At 36.5% G+C, this 20,550-nt stretch overlaps 2 protein-coding genes across 2 annotated transcripts in view; one reads left to right on the top strand and one right to left on the bottom strand.

Annotated features, from left to right (window-relative positions):
* Positions 1–13,378, top strand: part of LOC128208101 (WD repeat-containing protein 81-like) — a 31,983-nt gene extending 18,605 nt beyond the window's left edge. The window contains exons 15-28 of the mRNA XM_052911444.1: positions 3,679–3,858; positions 4,092–4,206; positions 4,486–4,577; positions 4,849–5,059; positions 5,403–5,473; positions 5,616–5,675; positions 6,288–6,408; positions 6,511–6,613; positions 7,699–7,829; positions 8,049–8,110; positions 8,455–8,594; positions 9,223–9,325; positions 9,676–9,776; positions 10,916–13,378. Of these exons, the coding sequence (XP_052767404.1) occupies positions 3,679–3,858; positions 4,092–4,206; positions 4,486–4,577; positions 4,849–5,059; positions 5,403–5,473; positions 5,616–5,675; positions 6,288–6,408; positions 6,511–6,613; positions 7,699–7,829; positions 8,049–8,110; positions 8,455–8,594; positions 9,223–9,325; positions 9,676–9,776; positions 10,916–11,044 (1,619 nt within the window). The 3' untranslated portion in view covers positions 11,045–13,378. The remainder of the gene's footprint in view (positions 1–3,678; positions 3,859–4,091; positions 4,207–4,485; positions 4,578–4,848; positions 5,060–5,402; positions 5,474–5,615; positions 5,676–6,287; positions 6,409–6,510; positions 6,614–7,698; positions 7,830–8,048; positions 8,111–8,454; positions 8,595–9,222; positions 9,326–9,675; positions 9,777–10,915) is intronic.
* A 77-nt stretch (positions 13,379–13,455) lies between these two features.
* On the bottom strand, positions 13,456–18,672 carry LOC128208102 (beta-galactoside-binding lectin-like). The gene is made up of 4 exons (XM_052911445.1): positions 18,353–18,672; positions 15,947–16,029; positions 15,249–15,468; positions 13,456–14,229 (listed from the first exon to the last, which is right to left on the bottom strand). Exons 1-4 carry the CDS (start codon positions 18,374–18,376, stop codon positions 14,116–14,118), a joined length of 441 nt encoding a protein of 146 aa, XP_052767405.1. The 5' UTR covers positions 18,377–18,672; the 3' UTR covers positions 13,456–14,115.
* Positions 18,673–20,550: the final 1,878 nt, after the last annotated feature.

Here is a 20,550-nt window from a genome sequence, read left to right as displayed (position 1 = left end):
AGTCACCCTGTGGTCAGTCGGTTTGTCGGTCGGTCCGTTGCAATTTACCTTGTCCGGAGCATAACTTGGATGGAATTGGATTAAACTTCATACAATGGTAGAGCATAATGAGAGGAAGTGCAGTGCACAATAACCATAACTCTATTCTTGCCTATTACTGAGTTATTGCCTTTGTTACTTTTTTTTGTCCGGAGTATAACTTGAAAAGTACTGGATGGAATTGATTGGAACTTCATACAATGGTAAAGCACAATGAAAGGAAGTGCAGTGTTCAAGAACCATAACGCTACTTTAGCTAATTACTGAGTAATTGCCCTTTATTTGTTTTTATTCTGTCATTTTTTTTCAGACATTAACTTGCAAACTTCTAGATGGAATTTATTAAAACTTAATACAATGGTAAAGCACAATGAGAGGAAGCAGTGCACAGGAACCGCAATTCTATTTTAGCAAATTACAGAGTTACTGCCCTTTGTAACTTTTTCTTGTCCGGAGCATAACTTGAAAATATTGGATGGAATTTAATAAAACTTCATACAGTGATAGATCATAATGAGAGGAAGTGCAGTGTACAGGAACTGCAATTCTATTTCAGCCAATTACAGAGTTACTGCCCTTTGTTACTTTTTCTTGTCCGGAGCATAACTTGAAAACTATTGGATGGAATTTAATAAAACTTCATACAGTGATAGATCATAATGAGAGGAAGTGCAGTGTACAGGAACCGCAATTCTCTTTCAGCCAATTACAGAGTTATTGCCCTTTGTTACTTATTTCTTGTACGGAGCATAACTTGAAAACTACCGGAAGGAATGTAATAAAACTTTATACAATGGTACAGCACAATGAGAAGGAGTTCAGTGTACATGAATCATTACACTATTTTAGCAAATTACAGAGTTATTGCCCTTTTCTGTGTTTTTTTTTTTGTCAAACTTTTGTCCGCACAGTAACTTGAAAACTACTAGATGGAATTTCATAAAACTTTATACAATGATTAATCATAATGAGAGGCGGCTTTCGGGGGTATCAAATTAATCACCTTCAGTGATAGCTCTAGTTTACTTTTAAATATGTGTTTAGTACTATACTATCATTTATTGAGAGATTACATCCTATATCTAAGTTGGTGCTATGAACGTACATTTTTTATGCCCCCGAAGGTGGGCATATTAAAATCGCACCGTCCGTCCGTCCTTCCGTCCGTCCGTGTGTCCGGCTCAATAACTCGTGTCCGGGCTGTAACTTTCCCTTGTAAGGACAGATTTTAAAATAACTTGCCACATTGCTCCACATACAAAGATGACGTGTCGCGTGCAAGACCCGTGTCCCTACCTCTAAGGTCAAGGTCACACTTAGTGTTTATTCACAATGGAGTGCTGCATATAAGGACATAGAGTATAGATTGTCGTGTCCGGGCTGTAACTTTCCCTTGTATTGACAGATTTTAAAATAACTTGCCACATGTGTTCCACATACCAAGACGATGTGTCATGTGCAAGACCCATGTCCCTATCTCTAAGGTCAAGGTCACACTTAGTGTTTATTCACAATGGAGTGCTGCATTTAAGGACATAGAGTATAGGTTGTCGTGTCCGGGCTGTAACTTTCCATTGTAAGGACAGATTTTAAAATAACTTGCCACATTTGTTCCACATACCAAGACGACGTGTCGCGTGCAAGACCCGTGTCCCTACCTATAAGGTCAAGGTCACACTTAGGTGTTTATTCACAATGGAGTGCTGCTTATAAGGACACCGAATATAGGTTGTCGTGTCCAGGCTGTAACTTTCCCTTGTATTGACAGATTTTAAAATAACTTGCCACATGTGTTTCACATACCAAGATTACGTGTCATGTGCAAGACCTATGTGCCTACCTTTAAGGTCAAGGTCACACTTAGGTGTTTATTCACAATGGACTGCTGCTTATAAGGACATAGAGTATAGGTTGTCGTGTCCGGGCTGTAACTTTCCTTTGTATTGACAGATTTTAAAATAACTTGCCACATGTGTTCCACATTCCAAGAGGACGTGTTGCGTGCAAGACCCGTGTCCCTACCTCTAAGGTCAAGGTCACACTTAGGTGTTTATTCACAATGGAATGCTGTATATATAAGGACATAGAGAATAGGTTGTCGAATCCGGGCTGTAACTTTCTCTAGTATGGACAGATTTTAAAATGACTTGCCACATGTGTTCGACATACCAAGACCACGTGTCGCATGCAAGACCCGTTTCCCTATCTCTATGGTCACGGTTACACTTAGTGTTTATTCACAATGGAGTGCTGCATATAAGGACATAGCATATAGGTTGTCGTGTCCGGGCTGTAATTTTCCCTTGTATTGACAGATTTTAAAATAACTTGCCACATGTGTTCGACATACCAAGAGGACGTGTCGCGTGCAAGACCCATGTCCCTACCTCTAAGGTGAAAGATACACTGAGTGTTTATTCACAATGGAATGCTGAATATAAGGACATAAGAGTGTAGGTTGTCATATATGGGTGTTTTTTTTATTTTCAGAGGCAATTTAAAATAACTTGCCATATGTATTTGACACGTAAAGGCAAGATCAACTTTTCATGTACTGACCTTGTTCATAGGTCAATGTCACATTCGGGGGCATTCGTCACATACTGTGACAGCTCTTGTTTTCTTCTATTTTTAGCTCTACTGGCCAAAGGCCAGAAGAGCTTATGCGATGGTTATGTGCTATTGTGTAAACAATTGGTTGTGAACACGATACAGTCTTCATTTCTGATTGTATCTCGATGAAACTTGTACAGTATTTAGATATCCATTAGAGCTCGGTTCCTTTCGAAAACCAGCCAGATACGCCCATGCATGCCTAGATTATGGCCCTTGATAGTATAAAAAAAATGCTATTGTGTAAACACTAGCTTGTGAACACGATACAGTCTTCAGTTTTGATTGTATCTCGATGAAACTTGTACAGTATTTAGATATCCATTAGAACTTGGTTCCTTTTGTAAACCAGCCAGATCCGACCATGCATGCCTAGATTATGGAATTTGAAAGTATTAAAATTTTGACCATGTGAACAGTTTTCCAAACAAGCATTAATGTTGTCCTCGGATGTCCATAACTTTGACCTTTGCCCAACTTTTTATTTTTAAAGCTACAGAAATGAACTCTTGACAATGAGTACAGTTTTGAAAGCAAATATTTTTTTACCCTCAGATTACCTTTACTTGGCACATATTAAAATAGTTCATGCAACTAATCTGCTTACAACGCTTCCTGTCCTCAGATGTTGAATGTGCAGCATTTTCAGCTAACCCAAACACTAAAAGTGAACTATATATTTGTTGCCTATTACTCAAACGTACATGCTCTGGATTGAAAATGACCATAAGAGCCATGCCAGTAGAGCATAGGCCCTTTTGGGCCTCTTGTTCAGTCATTCAATATGTTTGTTAAGTTTTTGAATTTGTAAATCATAGAAGTTGTTGAAATAAATATAAAAATCATAACAATATTTAGTATGAAAATACTCTGTGATTATTTCTGATTTGATGATCAAGTAGATGTCCATTTTGATTCAATTATCAATAAGAAAATTTGTCCAATTATCCCCTCCCCCATCTGGCCCACAGATGCATAGCTGAAACAAAATTGCTTCAAACTGTATAAGACTGTTCTCATTCACAGACACAAGTTCAGTGGATGAGTCGTATCTAAACATCAAGATGGACACTGTCACAAACCAGGTTATGATTGGTTCTCCAGTCAACATCAACACGTCCCCAAGGCCCACAGACCACGTGAAGAAATGGCGTGCCCCCTGGTTGAACTACAGCCTCACTGATATACACACGATGGATGACCGAGGTAGGTTGGCTTCATTTTATCACAACAGAGTGGTGATTTTTTCAAAGGGGGAAACCTCATGATCTCATTTATTACTGTATTGTTGACTTTCATATTGAATAAAGTCTTGAAACATTAATTCCGTTTGTACTTTAAAAAACCTAAAAAGTTTAATAAAAATAAATCCATGCCACTGTACTGAGAGTTTTGGAGGCTGTACTATATGTATTGAATTTATCCTGTTTCCATTGCAGATGAGGTAGATGGGCGGTCGACCAGCCAGGAGATCCTACTGTCTGAGTTCAGACAGACGTATAGCCCCGAGCTGGCACTGGCGGCATATATTCCCCTCACATCCGTGTTTGGAAGGTAAGTGTAAAACATGTGCTATATGTACAGATTTTTGATAGAAAAAAGTTGCACAAATAAAAAGAATCTTTAGCTCATCTGGTTATTTAAAGAGGAATGTTACCATTATCTGATACTTGTTTATTGCGACTTTGCTTAAGCTTTAGTTTTAGGTCATTATCATAATTCAGACAAACATTCGGTACCTGCAAGTGATTGATTTCCTCATTTCATTTAATACTCTGTAATGGAACAAGCTAATGTTTTGATCTCCAGTCTTATGAAATGATGATATTCCAGTCACCACATGGAGGGAGCCCTACCCAATGACGACCTGATCCGACGGCTGTGTGCCCAATATGACAGTGCCCTCTATAGTGATAATAATGAAGGTGAGCTTGGATTGAGATGAGGCATAATTGGGACTGAGTTTTAAATGCCCAAACAAAGTCTAAACATCTTGAGTTGCTCTTGTTGCCATTATTAAAGATTTAAAGAAAATAAGAGTGCACAAGATAAACAATTTTTATGGCAAAATTAATCAGTATCATTAAGTTTATGCTCTGCTTTTCATAATGGTAACTATGTGTGTTCGGATTCTTCTGTCGTACCAAATAATATGTGTCGTTGTTTACAATTTTTTCACATATCTCGACCCTGTAGACCCCACTGGTCCAGTTCCATCAGACATGAGCCCAGCAGACCTCTCTGGTACACAGGCTGATACAGATCTAGGCAGCAATGTAGCCCTTGTTGGGAACCAGCTGTGTCTACAGGAGGACCCTGCCCCGACCCCAAGTCCGGAGGTGATCCGCCTTCGACCCCATGCCAAACACCGAGGCATCCTTCGTATTGACCCCGAGGACACCCGTAGGTAAGTCTCGCTTTTTTGGGTGCTTAGTGTATTTGGTACTGCTCCTTGGTAATGGAGATTTGTAAATATTCAATATTGTTTAAAACAATTTGTCTTCCCTTAAAATACCTTGTTTTTACCCAAGAATTTATACTAGCTCTATACAGTGGGTTATGATTCAAAATTTGATCCTTGTAATAAGCTTATTATGCTCAGATATTACTTTTCTTTGTTTAATTTTAAATGAAAGTATCAAAAAACTATCAGGCCTGTAACTTATTTTAACAGCCGTTGTTAGTAATCAACATTCAACCTGTAAGATGATATTTTTAATATATTGACCTATATACACATGAATTTCCAGTGATGACCTTGAACACAAAAATCTCAGACATTTGAAGGGCAACTGGCTCGCCTACTGGGAACATGAGCTTGGTAAGATCGCAAACATCATTGTAAAAGAATAAATTTCTAGTAATGGTATTTAAACTAACATGAATCCTGTACAGTATCATTGCATGTCTTTACATGTATTTAGTAATATGTAAGCATTCATCTTGTGGCTTGTTTGTTCCAGGTCTGAATGAGAGAGACACACTGTTCAATTTCAAGCAGATAAAACTTCAGACATTCCAAGGTGAATTAGATATTATATAAAATGTTTTTACAAAAACACCTACATTTCAACTTCGACACTCACGTGTTCACATAATTTTACTAACAATATAAACCAGGTTGTGGCTTCCTTTACTTTAAGACATGAACTAGGAATGTTCACTTAATGGTTCAGAGTTTAATTTGCAAATTCTTTGTAAATTGTCGTAAACTGGAACTATTCCTTGTTTTTTTAGTTGGTGTATACAACATTGCGCTGCTTTTTGAAAACTTAGTTGAAGTAAACAATGCTGTAAAAGGCATCTTTAACTAACTAACTAGTGTAAACTATAACCATATACTTAAATTAAACAAACGCAGCTGAAACAGTTGTCTCAAATCCTGTGAGAAATACTGCTGAATACAGGTGTGTTCAAGGACCATCCAGAGCAATAAAGCTTTAAGTCAACCAAAATGATGTTAACAGCGTTTAACCTTGACACAGTTTAAAACAATCAGTGCATAATTTGAATATAGAAATGAATAAATGTTGGCAATGGGCCAGTGATCTAGAAAAAGCAATAAGGTAATTGACATTGTGTTTAAGTTAGAGTTTAAGCCAATTGGATGTACAACCAACATCTCTCCCCTGTAGGCCACACCAACAGTATTCGATGTATAACAAGACTGGACAATGAGAACTCCTTCATCAGTGCCAGCAAGGACAAAACAGTGAAACTCTGGTCCATACAAAGCTTTGGGGATGGAACAGGGAGGTAGGATTTCTTAATTTCATTGTTTTTATGGGCTTTAAACTTCTATATATGACAAGGCTTTGTCATCACCCTTAAACATTTTTTTTTTATTGCATATTTCAGATGCCGGAGCCAATTTTCATATAACCTCCACAAGAAGTCAGTATTTTCTGTCGCCTACATGGAGAACCAGAAACTGGTCGCCTCCTGTGATAGTACAGTCCATGTAAGAAGTGTTACTACATATTTTGTCTAGTCATGAAATGATAAGTTATGAATTCATGCAATGATATTGTTATTTTTAGATTCATGAGATTACCAATAAAAAAACAGGTTTGCATATCATTATGATATAATTAGGGATGCAAACAAATGAAAAAATTGATATTCGAATATTCGGTAATTCTTTCGAACGAATTTTCGAATATTTGATTACCAAACTACATATTTTAAAACTTGTAGTAAACTATTATAATATTCGCTTAAGTAACAGCCGGGGCATTTTAGTTCTACTTTGTTGTAACCGCTACGCACAGCCGACCCTGAATTTCACCAAATGAGCCTCTGAAATTCCTCATTTCAGAAAGACAAAAAGTAATACATAATATTTGAATTTATATTCCTCTGCCTTCATATTTGTAAACAACGTGAACTTCGATGGATTTCTGGTCAAATTGCGCCATACGCCAATGGAGGGTCTTTCCGTGGGACGAACGGCCTCGTTCTGGGATTGACCTCTACTAGAAAAAAAAACAAAAAAAAAAACAACTCTGGAACTAGTTTATTCCTTAATTAGTAGAGGCATTTAATTTACCGAAAATAATTGGATTTTTGTTTCACTTGACTTACAGCCAGTTATTGTAAAATTACGGGGACTTTTTAAAGTACCCTATGATATGTCCCTAAATGACATATGACGCATGTATAGTGTATTATCATCACATTCACACCTCTGGTATTATGGGACAATCGTTGTAAAAACAAGACAAACGAATTTTAAACACAACAACAGAGTTGAAGGCAAAATATTTATTCTTATATTTATTGAACAAATCATTGAATATTCGAATACTGATTTTGACATTCGTATACCAAACATTTGATCAAATATTCGAATATTCGTTTGCATCCCTAGATATAATCAACATTAAATCAAACTGTATTTCTCATATTTATCATTAAATTGACTTATTTCTATTGGGGTATAAGACCAGTTCTCTGGAATGCCAGGGCAGCTGTCCCATAAGTGTATCCTGTATACCTCCCTGGTCTTAATACTATAATATTAACAATACTGTCCACTGTGTTCAGGTGTGGGACCCATTCACAGGAGACCCTGTGCGTCAGCTGGAATCACAAAAATACAGTCCTGTGATCGCCCTTGCCCCAATCCCCGGACCCAGCACCGTGGTGGTCACAGCTACTACAGATAACACACTCAGGTAAGAATATGCTCATTGTAAATTATATGAACACAAATTATTGTCTGCTGAATATTGTGCCCATACATGTAGATACATGCATTCATCATACAAAGTCATCAGTTTGTTTTGCTCAATGGAAAACAAAGGTAGCATGAAAACTTGTGTAGTAATAATATGTGTGGTTTTGCATATCCGATAATTGTCATTCCGACTCACAAAACTCACACTGTATTGCAGGTTCCTGGACATGAGGTCAGCCAGATATGCACATGAATACAAGTGTGTCATTGGATCACATGGTAAAAATTCTTCTTATTCTCAAGTACTTGTAGGCATTTGGACTTGCATGTATAAAACACATGACTATGGCTTTGTCTTTAGTTGTTTAAAACAGATATGATATATGGATGTCTGCAAGTAAAGTATTCCATTATAAGTGTTATAGCTTTTACTTTCAATCGATGTCTTGATGCTAATTTCCACAGTTTCATTTATAATAGTTTTAAATTATGAAATTTCTAATAAAATTACTTTAAAATTGTATCCATGTAGTTATATAATGTATTTATTTTTTTCATGATTTTGTTGATATGATTTCATGAATATTTTGTGCACAATAACATATAGCATTTATCGTATACAGGCTTGATAAGGAACATAGCAACCAGCCCTGATGGGTCATGGGTGGCAGTAGGGTTTTCAGCGGGCGTGATTTCCCTACTCAGTCTCCACACTGGCATACTGCTGGGCACATGGAAGGCCCATGATGGCGAGATATTACAGGTAAGAACACAGCTACCTTAAACAGCCTGATCACACGGAAGTCTATTATTTAAAAATTGGAAATTGATAAAAACTATACAATAATCAAGGGATAGTACTTTATACATTAATGCCTAATGCGGTAATGCCTAATGCGTATAAAGAACTTTTATTCGTTTCCATTTTTTAGACCTACCCTAATGTTTTGCTCTCACCCTTATATGTTTGTGGTCAATGTTTTTAGAAAAGTTACCATTATTGTTTTTTCCTATTGGGATATACATGTATTTCCATTAGTTCCTTGCACAAATGATAGGTTTCGGTGTAAAAATGATATTCAGATTCTTAACTATTCCAACCTACCTACCCATATTTTTTAGTATTTATATCAGAAACAGATTGTTTTGGATGGTCTGATAAATGTTTAAATAAATGTTAATATTTACAAGTTAATATTAACTGAAACGCCATGATATGCTTTACCACTTCACATACTAAATTAGTGGGAAAGGACTTTCATAAGTTGTTTACCATCTTTCAGTCCAGTCCTATATTTTGATACTGTATATATGACCTTGCATACTTTGTATGTTTCTTTCAAAAATAAAATATGTTGAGAACAAAAGAAGAAAAATTCATTTCATTTCAGTTGAAGGCCCATAACAAGACATCATTCCTGTCCACGGCCTTTGACCTGACCATGAAACTTTGGCCTGTAGACGGCTCCACCAAGGAACTCTGCAGCTTTAGAGGTAAAACACTTTCTTTGCTTTTTCACTTTATAAACATGGGTGGTAAATGTCTTCTGTTAAAATAAGCTTTTGTCGTATTATGACCATTGTTCTTACAAGTAATGCTTATTCATTTTCTCAAATATGATATCAGGATGTTCTTAGTCTATGTCCATTGTTGTTCCGTTAATAATACTAGTGACTGTGTAGTAGAAGATAACAATTGCTTTTTTCTGGACATAATGAATGTTGGTGTTTAAGTTTCCTATAACCAGTTCATATACCTTATACTATATATATCTACCTTCTGGTTTGAAACTCTAGCATATGTTTCCACAGTACACAGACCTTATACATGTATGTGTTTCTAGGTCATACGGAACCAGTCCACTGTGTGAACTTCTACAAGAACCAAATAGTGAGTGCCAGCACCAGCAACAAGATAGGGGTCCACACTGCTGTAGACACTCAGGTTGGTGCTTTTTATGAGGAGCATTTAAAATGTAGTTTCAACAGCAGCCGTTAACGTTAAAGATTGTGTCTGTGCAGTATTATCCCGTCAAAATATTTTCTCTTGGTATCCACACACTTTTTGAGTGGTAAAATCAAGTTTGAAAATGCCTTTGCAAACTCTCCTTTTGGTATACTGTTTATACACTGGTATAAGGCACTCCCTATCGCAATGGCACTGCATGTCTTCAAAGGATGTCCGCATAGACAGGACTTGACGTGGGGATTCAATCAGAAGTCTCCAGGTTTTAGGTCTGGCCTGAATTGAGAAGATCGCATAACTTTGAGATTGTGCTGTTGCAAATATTATGTAGCCAGTGCATTGAGATGCACTTGTGCATTATTGTGCAAAAACTTGACATCGCGTGACCTGGTACATGGAAGATTTGTATTATAGTGGTCAGTATCAGCAGAGAAAATATGATCCCTGTTAAATATGCTTGTGACATGTCTGTGCTGGTACTGAGATCTTGTCTACAATCTCATCACTGTCAAAAAACCTTTTTGTTCTTCTTGTATATTTTAGCAATATTTCAGCCAGTATGAAATGCTATGTTCTATTTTATAATCATATTTAACTACTCGTATGAAATACATGAATATGAAATGTGTTTAAATTTGGATGGGTTTATAGAAAAATCAAGACTGTTTTCAATTCTACATAAATATGCACTCGGAAACTTTTTTTTGCAGCTATTTTGCAACTAATAAAATTCTTCTCATACTGACCTTTTATTGATATTCATATGGGATTTCAAATTATAATCAGTCCCATTTCAAATTATAATCAATCACACAATCACTGGTTTCAAAAACATTCTCTTCCAGTCATTCTTCTGATATCATTTATTGCTCCTTGAATATGAGGGGGGGATCAGCTATATAATTATATTGATATATTTTTACCTAGTGTTATGTTCCCTGCTCCCCAATGGCAGAGTATGTAGTTTCCACTTTGTTTATCTGTCTGTCTTTTTTACTGTACATCCCGATCTTGTGTTCGCCAGAACTCTATAAACTCTAAAATGATTTTGAATTCCCTTGTTGTTGTTTTTATTTTCGCTTGTAAAACCTTAAGGCCATAATATTTCTGTTATTCAGGCCAACTTTACCAGCACAAAGCTGCGTAGCGAGGTTTTCAAGGGGGTCCTAACAAGCATGGAGATCCTGCCCCTCAACCGGAGCCTGCTGCTGGGAGCAGACAATGGGCTTATCAGGCTCATCTGCTAAACTGACACAATAAGAATTCATATATAATAGACAGTAGTCAGTGTCACAGCATTTCTCGGGTTGTTCACATCCATGGATGTCTGTGGCTCGCCGCTGAAGGCAGACAATTTACTTTTGATCTGCAACTGTAGACGTCATCTTACCATGTCTAAGACTTTGGGATAACACTCAGACTCAGGGTATCGTTGATCAGACACGGACTTATAAGGCCTGTCTATCAGATATAAGATACAAACCAGTATAGGTGTCAGTTTGGGAACAAAAGTTGAGGTAGTAAATTTATGTTGTTGGCTGATAGTTATTAAGATCTACTTTTTATGCTACTTAGTAATAAGGTCTATATTAACATTCTGGCATGTCTCATTTTGTACTTGTTTATGCTTCTAAGTTCTATGACTCAGTATAGATCACAAAGCTCCCATCCAGATGCTGTTTAAACTCAACACATTTCTGGCCAGTTTGGTAATTTTAGTTTGTGAATATTATATAACAGAAATACCTGATTGGAAAAATAAGAGCTTGTAAGCTTGTACTCAAAACTTTCCAATAATACATATTTAACACCTGGTTTACTCACTACATCTCATTCTGGTAGCCATTTTAACTGTCATGTAAGCACGTGGGACTTGCTCATGACTAATTTTAAACAGACCGGAGTGAAATTATAAGAGTAATTACAACACCTGTTCCGCACAGTTTGTTATTCTGGGCATTCAAATTAAGTGTAGAGATCATGCTCTCGGCCTCATTACCGGCATCTAAGAGTAATATTAGTGTTGAGAAATTTGATAAGGGCAGTTGTATTTGTAAGGGCAGTTGTATTTGGTCATGATATATAAATCAACATCGTTTCCAATCCAATATGTCTGAAATCATTAAACCATAGCTTAAACAAGCACGTCCCTACAGCCTGAAGTTATGGGTTAGTTATTCTTATTATGATATTATTAATCTTAACTATACCATTTATTAGTTAGTGTGAACTTCCTGTTTGTATTCAAGACTTTCAGGATTTCATCAAATGACTTTCTACTTGCCATAACTGAACGTTCATATCATATATGTTGATAAGTTTGCATTTTAATTCTACTATATCAATATGTTAAGTGCGGGATTGGTGCAATAGTGTTGTATCTGATGTAGCTTGTGTTGTATCATTTTGTTATAAAGTTAAGGGTATTTTCAGCAATATAATTACACCAAAGGGACCAAACTTCAGTTTAGGTTGCAAAGGTGTTCAAAATATTACACCTTGTCAAAGACAGATATATGCATGTATATATGTGTAGTTCTTTTTAATGTTACACTTCTTTGTCAAAGACAGATATATGTGATGTTTTAAGTGAAAATTAGTCCTATGGAGGAAAAGATACCTTTTCATCTTTTCAAGGTTTCATGCCTCTTAAGAAGGCAATGTTTTACATAATTTCGAAAAGGATCTTGTATTAAATTATACTCATTGTTATAAGTTTATTTGTAAACATATCTCTTGGTAGAAGATTGTTCTTGCTGTTAACTGGAACACGTCAACAGGACTCGTTTTCGTAGACAACCTCACATACGAACGATTGTACTTCAAAATGGTCTGTTATAAATGATATAACATGGTAAACTTAACCTATTTTCTCAAAACCTTTGTTGGAACATGTCGGTCAAGCCTTAACTGCAAAACATGAAACTCATAGAAGTTGATGGAGTAATATTTTGTATAATTTATAGTATATACATCTAATGTATACTGGCCAATATTTTGACCATGGAATTAAGTAAGAACTTAAGTTATTAAATAAACAATTCAATTTAAAGTGTCTGTGTTTATGGGCGTATATGTAATACTAGAAATGACCTGTAAAAATAAATGTGCCAGTGCCTTGAACATGTACCAAGGGCAGACTACTCTGACAGTTAAAGATAATGGTTAGAAGGAATACAGAAATGCCTGTATCTACAGGGGTCATATATTGTGGGGTTACAACAAAGTGATTGTGTGTACATGTTATGGTCTACATGACATTTACCATATAACAGAACTGTTTTAAGTACCCTTGCATCTATGTATGTGTGTATATGTAGTTCTTTCTTGCCAGATACAACAGTACATATAATATGTATATTATATGAAACATGTACATTTATGTGCATTGTACATGCATGCCATAATAACTTGAACTATTCCAATATAACAAGGCAACTAACTATCAACCAATTTGATGACAAGTTTGTTTTTAATGTTTTATATTTTGTTTTTGTTTGTTTTTACATTTGTATATTGTGCAATCAAAATTCAAGATGCAAAGAAACATAAATAAATTATTATTAAAGAAATGAAAACTACATTGTTGATATGTTGATCAGTTTATGCATGAACTAGTGCCCTGTACTTGCAGGAAAACAACAAAGCCAACAGTATAGACTTATTAGTTATTTTATTCAGTTGTATAGTAAAATGCCCAATACATCAGAATACATTAGCACCAATAATAAAGCTTTTAACAAGTAAACAAATGGACCAATTAAATTGCTGCCTGTCTATTCCATAGATGCCTTACAAGTTGATGATTTACATAATGAAGGCTTGGTATTGTTTCAATTAAATAAATAATTATAAAGTTTCAATATGATAGATTCAAAAACATCTGATGGTCTGTGTATAACATACCAGATGGCTTGACTTCTAAACAAAGCTATGGAATAGTATGTTAGAAGGTGATATATCAGTTATACAAAAGAACAATTAACAGTACAAAAATAAGAGGAGTATCATAAGGTCACAGCCACCTGGAGAAATAAGTCTGCTGCCTACAGATGGAAAAACAATCCAAGACCACTGGTCAAGCTAAGCCAAGAGCAGCCGCATGCGTTCCGTTATAGAACATTTCATCAATAGCATTCTTTCTATACGCCTTTCAACAAACTCGCGATTCGGTTGATCAAGTTGTCCTCGTATATGTAAACATTTTTTCCTCTAAACTTGCTACAATTATTCGGCCAGTTAAGAATATCTTTATTATTGAAAGTCACAGCTGGAACTCGGGCCTGGCCAGTGGTCAGTGTAATTTCTTATAAGGTGGCTACTGGAGTTTGACGGATGTGAGCTTCACGTCGTTCTGGATGCGGATGCAGTTGATGGTCTTCGCGGACAGCTTCTGCTCATACTCCAGTAAATCCTCACCATTTACCTTCACCTGCAAATACAGGTATATTGAATCATGGACAAGGATTACACATGTGGACAGTTAACCATGGACAAACACACCTGAGGACATTCAATTACAAGCAAATACATGGACAGAAATTATCTGTAAATGCACCGTGGTCATTAGTCCACAAACAAGCATTATTCTTATCCTACAGGTATAAGACCATAAGCAAATAATTCTTTCCAACAGGCTGTGGCCATTAGTCAACGAACAAGAATTCTTCTCATCTTACATGAATCAATCCATAAACAAACAGTTACATCCTACAGGTATAGCTGTGGCTATAAGTCCAAGAACAAACATGTCCTGTCCAGCAATTACACCCATGCATGGTTATGAAATTAAAGACAAACATGCATGTACATATAACCTGTCGTAAATGGAGCTTAAAGCGCAAATCCATTTCATATTAGTAGACTTAATCAGTTCCTTCTCTTAAACAACACCCCGTTACTATTTCACCATGAGCAAGCTGATACATGAATCATTTTCGACGCAACCAGTACTTGGCGTGCAGTGTCAATGCAAAGTTCATGTTGGTTTTATAAAAAAAAATTGTCTACATCGCATATTACGTGCTGTAAATCACGGTTTGCCTAAACGCATAAAACGTGCAGGATGTCCCGGTTTCACTGACGCAATTCAAACAAGAACGTTAGAGATAACGTGCTTGTACAATACACAACAGTGAATCAAGTTGTACATTTAAAACGTGTAGGTTTTTGGTTGACAACAAGCGATAGCTCTTGATAGCTGTATACATATTATATTAATTTAAACAGCGTCTAATCTAGTTCTGTCATAAAAGCTCATTCTATTTTAAGAAAATTTATCACAAATTACACACAGGTGTTAGATGATAGGTTGTCAGTTTGAGGAAAATGATATCAGAAATGCTGATTTGACGCAGTTTACACATAACTGACCCACTGAGAGATCATAATTCAAGAGATCTGTCATTAAAACTGATATCAAATAAATAGTCGAGGAGTTTGATACCATACCTTAAATGAGTCGTCATCAACGATGATCTTGATCTTGAAGTCCTCCTCCTCATTGAAGGGGAAGGGACAGTCCTTGTCCTCCTCCGTCTGCCAGGCGCCATCGATCTTGCAGTTAGTTACGATCTTGTTCTGAGAAGCGCCGAAATTGAAGCGCGCGTCAAACACGAACGCGACCTCTTCTGGCTCGTCTTCCGGTCCCTGCTGCAGGTAGATTGTAAACCTGTGGGCGAAAGAGGCTTGTTAGAGCGGAACAATTTATTTTAGCTTTTTGTTTAGCCTTGGTGACGTTGCCAGCGATGTGTTCGCTCCGCGGCGCTCGTGTGAAACATGCCACAGCTCTTTTTTATACGCACAAGAGCTGCATTAAGACGATTTGTTTTGCCAGGCGCTTGTTTAATTAACCATAATGAAAGATATAGCGCCGCATGTCCTTATTGTACTAAAACATGAGTTAATGTTTCATTATGATCGCGTTTGACCCCTAAACCCATATCTAGAACGCGTTCTCCAGTAGAAATATATACAATTATACTACCGCCACAACATGTATCTATCTTGAGGCCTCGTCGTTCTTTGGTTCGGGTAGACACAAAACATGTACATCAATACGCAAACAATTTTAAGAGAATGATACTGATTGCCACGACGGTGCCGTCAACTCAAAGCTATGGTAACTGCTCGAGGGTTTGTCAACGTACCTGGATGCGCCGGCCGGAGCTTTGCCTTTGATGTTGATTTTCTGGATCCAGTCTGTGTCCATGTACTGGACAAAAGGAATATCCTGAAATGGCAAGGTATGGAAATGCGTTACATTACTCTCTTTTTATAATCTGAACGTAGAAATTACTACAGAAGAAGAAGAACGAACCTAAAGAAGTAATAACTGTTGATCAATCATAATGCCTCTATGTGCAAACTAGCCAAAAGTTGAACAAATGGATACATGTCTATGCGTATACATATTGAAGTTTCGGCGGTTTGGGACTCGATCAATGATTTGTCAATGGTTATGATTTATGTAGCAGGGTAAATAAAATATGAGTTTGGGTCGATTGAAAGAGTACCATTGATGCTACGCACTCTGTCCTCAACCCACTTTGCATTGAAATACAAGTGTCAGTGCAGGTTGTAAAACCATGTAAGTGGGCGCGAACGTAATAAATTGGTTTGAAGATTGAAATAGTGATCTCAAAAGATACATTATTTCGCCAACAGACGAAAGAGTAAACATCCAGTTTTGTTTAAACTTGCCACTCAGGAGACAAACACCCATACGTCTATGCAAACATAATTCTAAGCCCGTCAAGCCCCAGGAAGATATCATTAGACACGGTAAATCATCGGTCAATAGATGAAATGATAAGGTGTGACCCAGACAAATTTGCGTGCATAATGAGTAATATAAATGTACTACTTCATATTTGGCAGGTTTTTTGTGTGTGTATGCGTTCCATGAACATGTCCCTGCACGCATGTACTGAACCATAATCATAGCGTCATCACCAGCAACGTTAACATTATCCGGCATTGCTAAATAACATCAAACTGAGAAGTCATTTATAGTTTTATTAAATTGTTTAAGGTGGTCTTTTATCTTAGTAAGTGCGATTTATGGCCTTAATGTTAGAAATCTTGGCGAGTTTACAAAGAAAGCGAAGTGGTCATTTTGGGCCACGGCCAGCCTACCGATAAGCCCGGGCAAACGAAATGTGGTTAACCGGTCACTGTTGCCTTTCAGATATAGTGACCGGCCGAAACTATGTGATATCTATATATGTAGTCTACTAAACTAGCCGAACTTTCAAGAGTTGGGTGTCAATATCCACATTTATGAACGGAATAAAACCATACGTAGCATAGAGTCTCCCGTGATCATTTAAGCGCTTGTAGTGCAGAAGATGTAACTCTGGCATTTTTTAAATATACTCATGCGCATCAGATCTGGGGCTTGTTACTATGATCAGGACGCACCCATAGACGTTAAATTGTTACTAACGAAATCAACGGGGATGACGGGCTACTTGACGTTTGATCCCAGCTTCAGTGCAGTTTGTTACCGCTTAACCGCTATGCATACACCCTAACATGAGAATCAAACTGTATCTATGGTGACGCAACTATATAAGCCATACAGACAAGATATTGATGGACAAAGGAAGAATGTCCTAATCTGTCCTTTCACAAACCTGATAACATTGGTGTTTGTTTGAATACTAGCGTCCATGTCAAGTTGTAATGTGGGGTCAGAGATAACGTGTTTTATGGGGAACCAGTTCATTCATGATTATTTTCCTTTTATGTGGGCGTGGTACCTGTATGCCAGCTTTGAGAATGAAAAGTCAGTTTTGGTTAGCTCGATATTCAATAAGGTTTAGAGCAATATTCGATACACAAGAGTGTGCTACACATACGAAAACAAATGGGGTACTAGTATTTTGCTCGAAATCTCGAATGTAGTAGACGCTACTAATAGTTGGTACGAATGAACTAAATATATCCAGCGTGTATAGAAAGTGACATAGGCATCTTAGCGCTCCTTTACTTAAATATACAAACCGGTTCTACGATAGTTATACTGTGTTAGCAACGTGTACGTAGACTTTTATGCGATTTATTAACCCGTTTGCTATAGTTCACGGTATCTGAAATTCACAGAATACCGCTTTAACTAATCCATCTTGTCCCAGGCTGCTGTCCCGGGTGACTGAGACCGCTGGTATTCCAGGAAATTGAGATTTCTTTTTCACGTAACGTTGGTAAAAACGTAAACTGTCAAGTCAATAATCTCGGTCAACATATAGATATATCAGATAACTTCAAACCAACGTGCAACGTTCCCATGCTAATACGAAATATTAACCTATGTATTAAACAGTCGACTTATTCCAGCATGTTCTGGCGTTGAAACGTGTGAAAGTACACATCTTTACGTTTATTGTCCTTCTTTGTTTAGTTTAATAAACGATACGTGGAAATTAGTTCAGTGTCGTTAAATACGTGTAGTATTTGCATGCGCCTGAAGCTATTCATGAGTTTATTAGACAATTCACATAATAAATAGCAATATAACGAAAGGTAAAATTAGAAAAATTAGATGCACTTACCGGATCTTCTACTTTGAAAACCATCTTGTCCGTTTATCAGTCCGTTTGAGTCGCTGTATCACGGGATAGTGTCGATATCGCGGTGGAAATAGTATAGTCTAGTTTTGATTTATTACCAACGATAAAATAATCAATGAACTCTTCAGAGATAAGAGGCCCGGTCGAGGGCGTGATTGTTTATCAGTTTAATTAAAGTTACCAATCCTATAAAAGTATGTCAGTCCTTTTAATCCAGTACAGATTTATCACCTTCAACAAATATTTTACTCTGCAGCAGTATTTAAACAGTTCACAACACGGATAGAGTCACCATTCAGTTATGACGCAACAGTACAAGGGATAGTTAACGATTTCAGATTTGGCAATGGTCTTCCACTGTGGGAGCAATGGACCTCGAGATTGCTTGTTAACTTCAACTTATCAAACTGTCACCATTTCAGAGTTGTTCCCTCTCTTGGCCTCAATGTCGTGGGCTGTAGCAAATATTTGGGCGTTAGATAAGGTCGTCCAAGGCCTATTTGTGAAGGGTAACGTAGTTATTACATTGCGAATGTATCGTAAATCCATGGGTATTACTATCCGCTTGTCGGGATCGTAGATTCATTCACAACGCTTTTAGGCAGGAATGCCGTTTCAAGGCATGTGTTGTAACGCATTTGGTTGATTAACGTATATTTCTGCGCCATGTCTGAAAGGACCAATAGGCTGGTCGCACCTATATTAAAGGCAGATCCTGTTGTATCATTATAACTATTCCACCGAGTTATACAAGTAACTCGCTATTTAATATACATAATACCCATGTTCCTACAATTCAGTTTAAAATACAACAGCATAATAGGATTATACGTCCTACATCGTAGAGGTCTACGTCATGATATTATAATTACATGACCTGGTGAAGTATTTTAGTGAAAATGATGGCAATGACCTGTTTAGCCGTGACCCTTAAGGTCAAGGTCAAATGCATGACGACTTGATTGTAAATGTCATGGTAATATATGACGATTTATATCTTGAAGGTCAAGTTGACACATGACAAAGAAGTTAAAAATGCGCACTAGACAAAACAAGAGCCATCACACGATGTGACAAGGGCCCCTAATGATAGCATATTAGAGTATGGGATTGGTTTGAGGGGCATGTTTAAAGTGAAGTTGAATTACTATGGCAATATGAGCAATTCTAAGAAAATGAGTCTATCTCATCAGGACTGTTTTATATTTCAGATATATTTAAATGCATTGGATTATATTTAAATATGTTATATACCCTAACCAAACCATACAAGTTTAAGCAGAGGAATATTAAGCAAAGGGACATGCTCAGCGTACATGTATTACTTTTTTAAATAAGTAAGTTGCGTCCACTTATCACTATTATATGCACATGTTAATATTGGATCTGTTTTTTTCCCTTTCAATAAGGCTGCATTGCCATCTCTATATTGATGTTTCAAGTTTCAATATATTAGCATTCAGAACAACTGTATTATTTTTAAATAAGTTAAAAAGAGCCATAAGTATAATGACACACAATTTGAGTTCTATAACTTGTCAGAATGAGCATATTGTTGCTGCGAGTAAGTGTATGAAGTTTGAAGTCAATATCTTCAATAGTTTAAAACTTATTAAGAAACAAAAGTAATAAGTGCCAAAACACTTACAATATTTAAGTTGGAGTAATATTACTTATCAGAAAAGAGCATAATGTTATGTGAGGTATTAAAACATAAAACAAAACATGTGTACCTTTTAAAAGTTACAAAGGACCATAAATCTTAGGAAATTAATGTTGTGTGTTACTTGCCTTTAGAGAGCACATTGTAATGTTCATTAAGTTTCTTATGTTTGAAAATGATATCTTCAATGGTTGTAGGAAAAAAAACACATGAAAAATGTGGAATTCTTAAAAGTTACACAAGTGCCATGACTCTCGCAATATTTAAGTTTGAGTAATATGCCTCGCCAGGAAATAGCACATTGTGACTGTTAGTGAATGAAGATTTTAGCGGATATCTTTAATTGGTTGATAAGTTATCAATAAAAAATATGAATTATAAAAATACAAAGGACAATTACTCTTAAAATATTTAAGTTGGAGTTATATACCTCGTTAGAAATTAGCACATTGTGACTGCAAGTGTATGTATGAAATTAATATTTTCAATGGTTGAAAGTAATTAATGAGTGCCAACT

This window comes from Mya arenaria, chromosome 11 (genome assembly GCF_026914265.1).
Source record: "Mya arenaria isolate MELC-2E11 chromosome 11, ASM2691426v1".
Taxonomy (NCBI): domain Eukaryota; kingdom Metazoa; phylum Mollusca; class Bivalvia; order Myida; family Myidae; genus Mya; species Mya arenaria.
The sequence above is the reverse complement of the archived record's forward strand: the minus strand, read 5'-3'. Positions and strand labels throughout refer to the sequence as shown.

Coding starts and splice junctions, on each gene's coding strand:
- LOC128208102 (XM_052911445.1), bottom strand. CDS start 18,376: ATGGTTTTCAAAGTAGAAGATCCG. Junction 15,469..15,946: donor GCTCCGGCCGGCGCATCCAG/GTACGTTGACAA, acceptor TTTCGCCCACAG/GTTTACAATCTACCTGCAGC. Junction 14,230..15,248: donor TTGATGACGACTCATTTAAG/GTATGGTATCAA, acceptor CTGTATTTGCAG/GTGAAGGTAAATGGTGAGGA.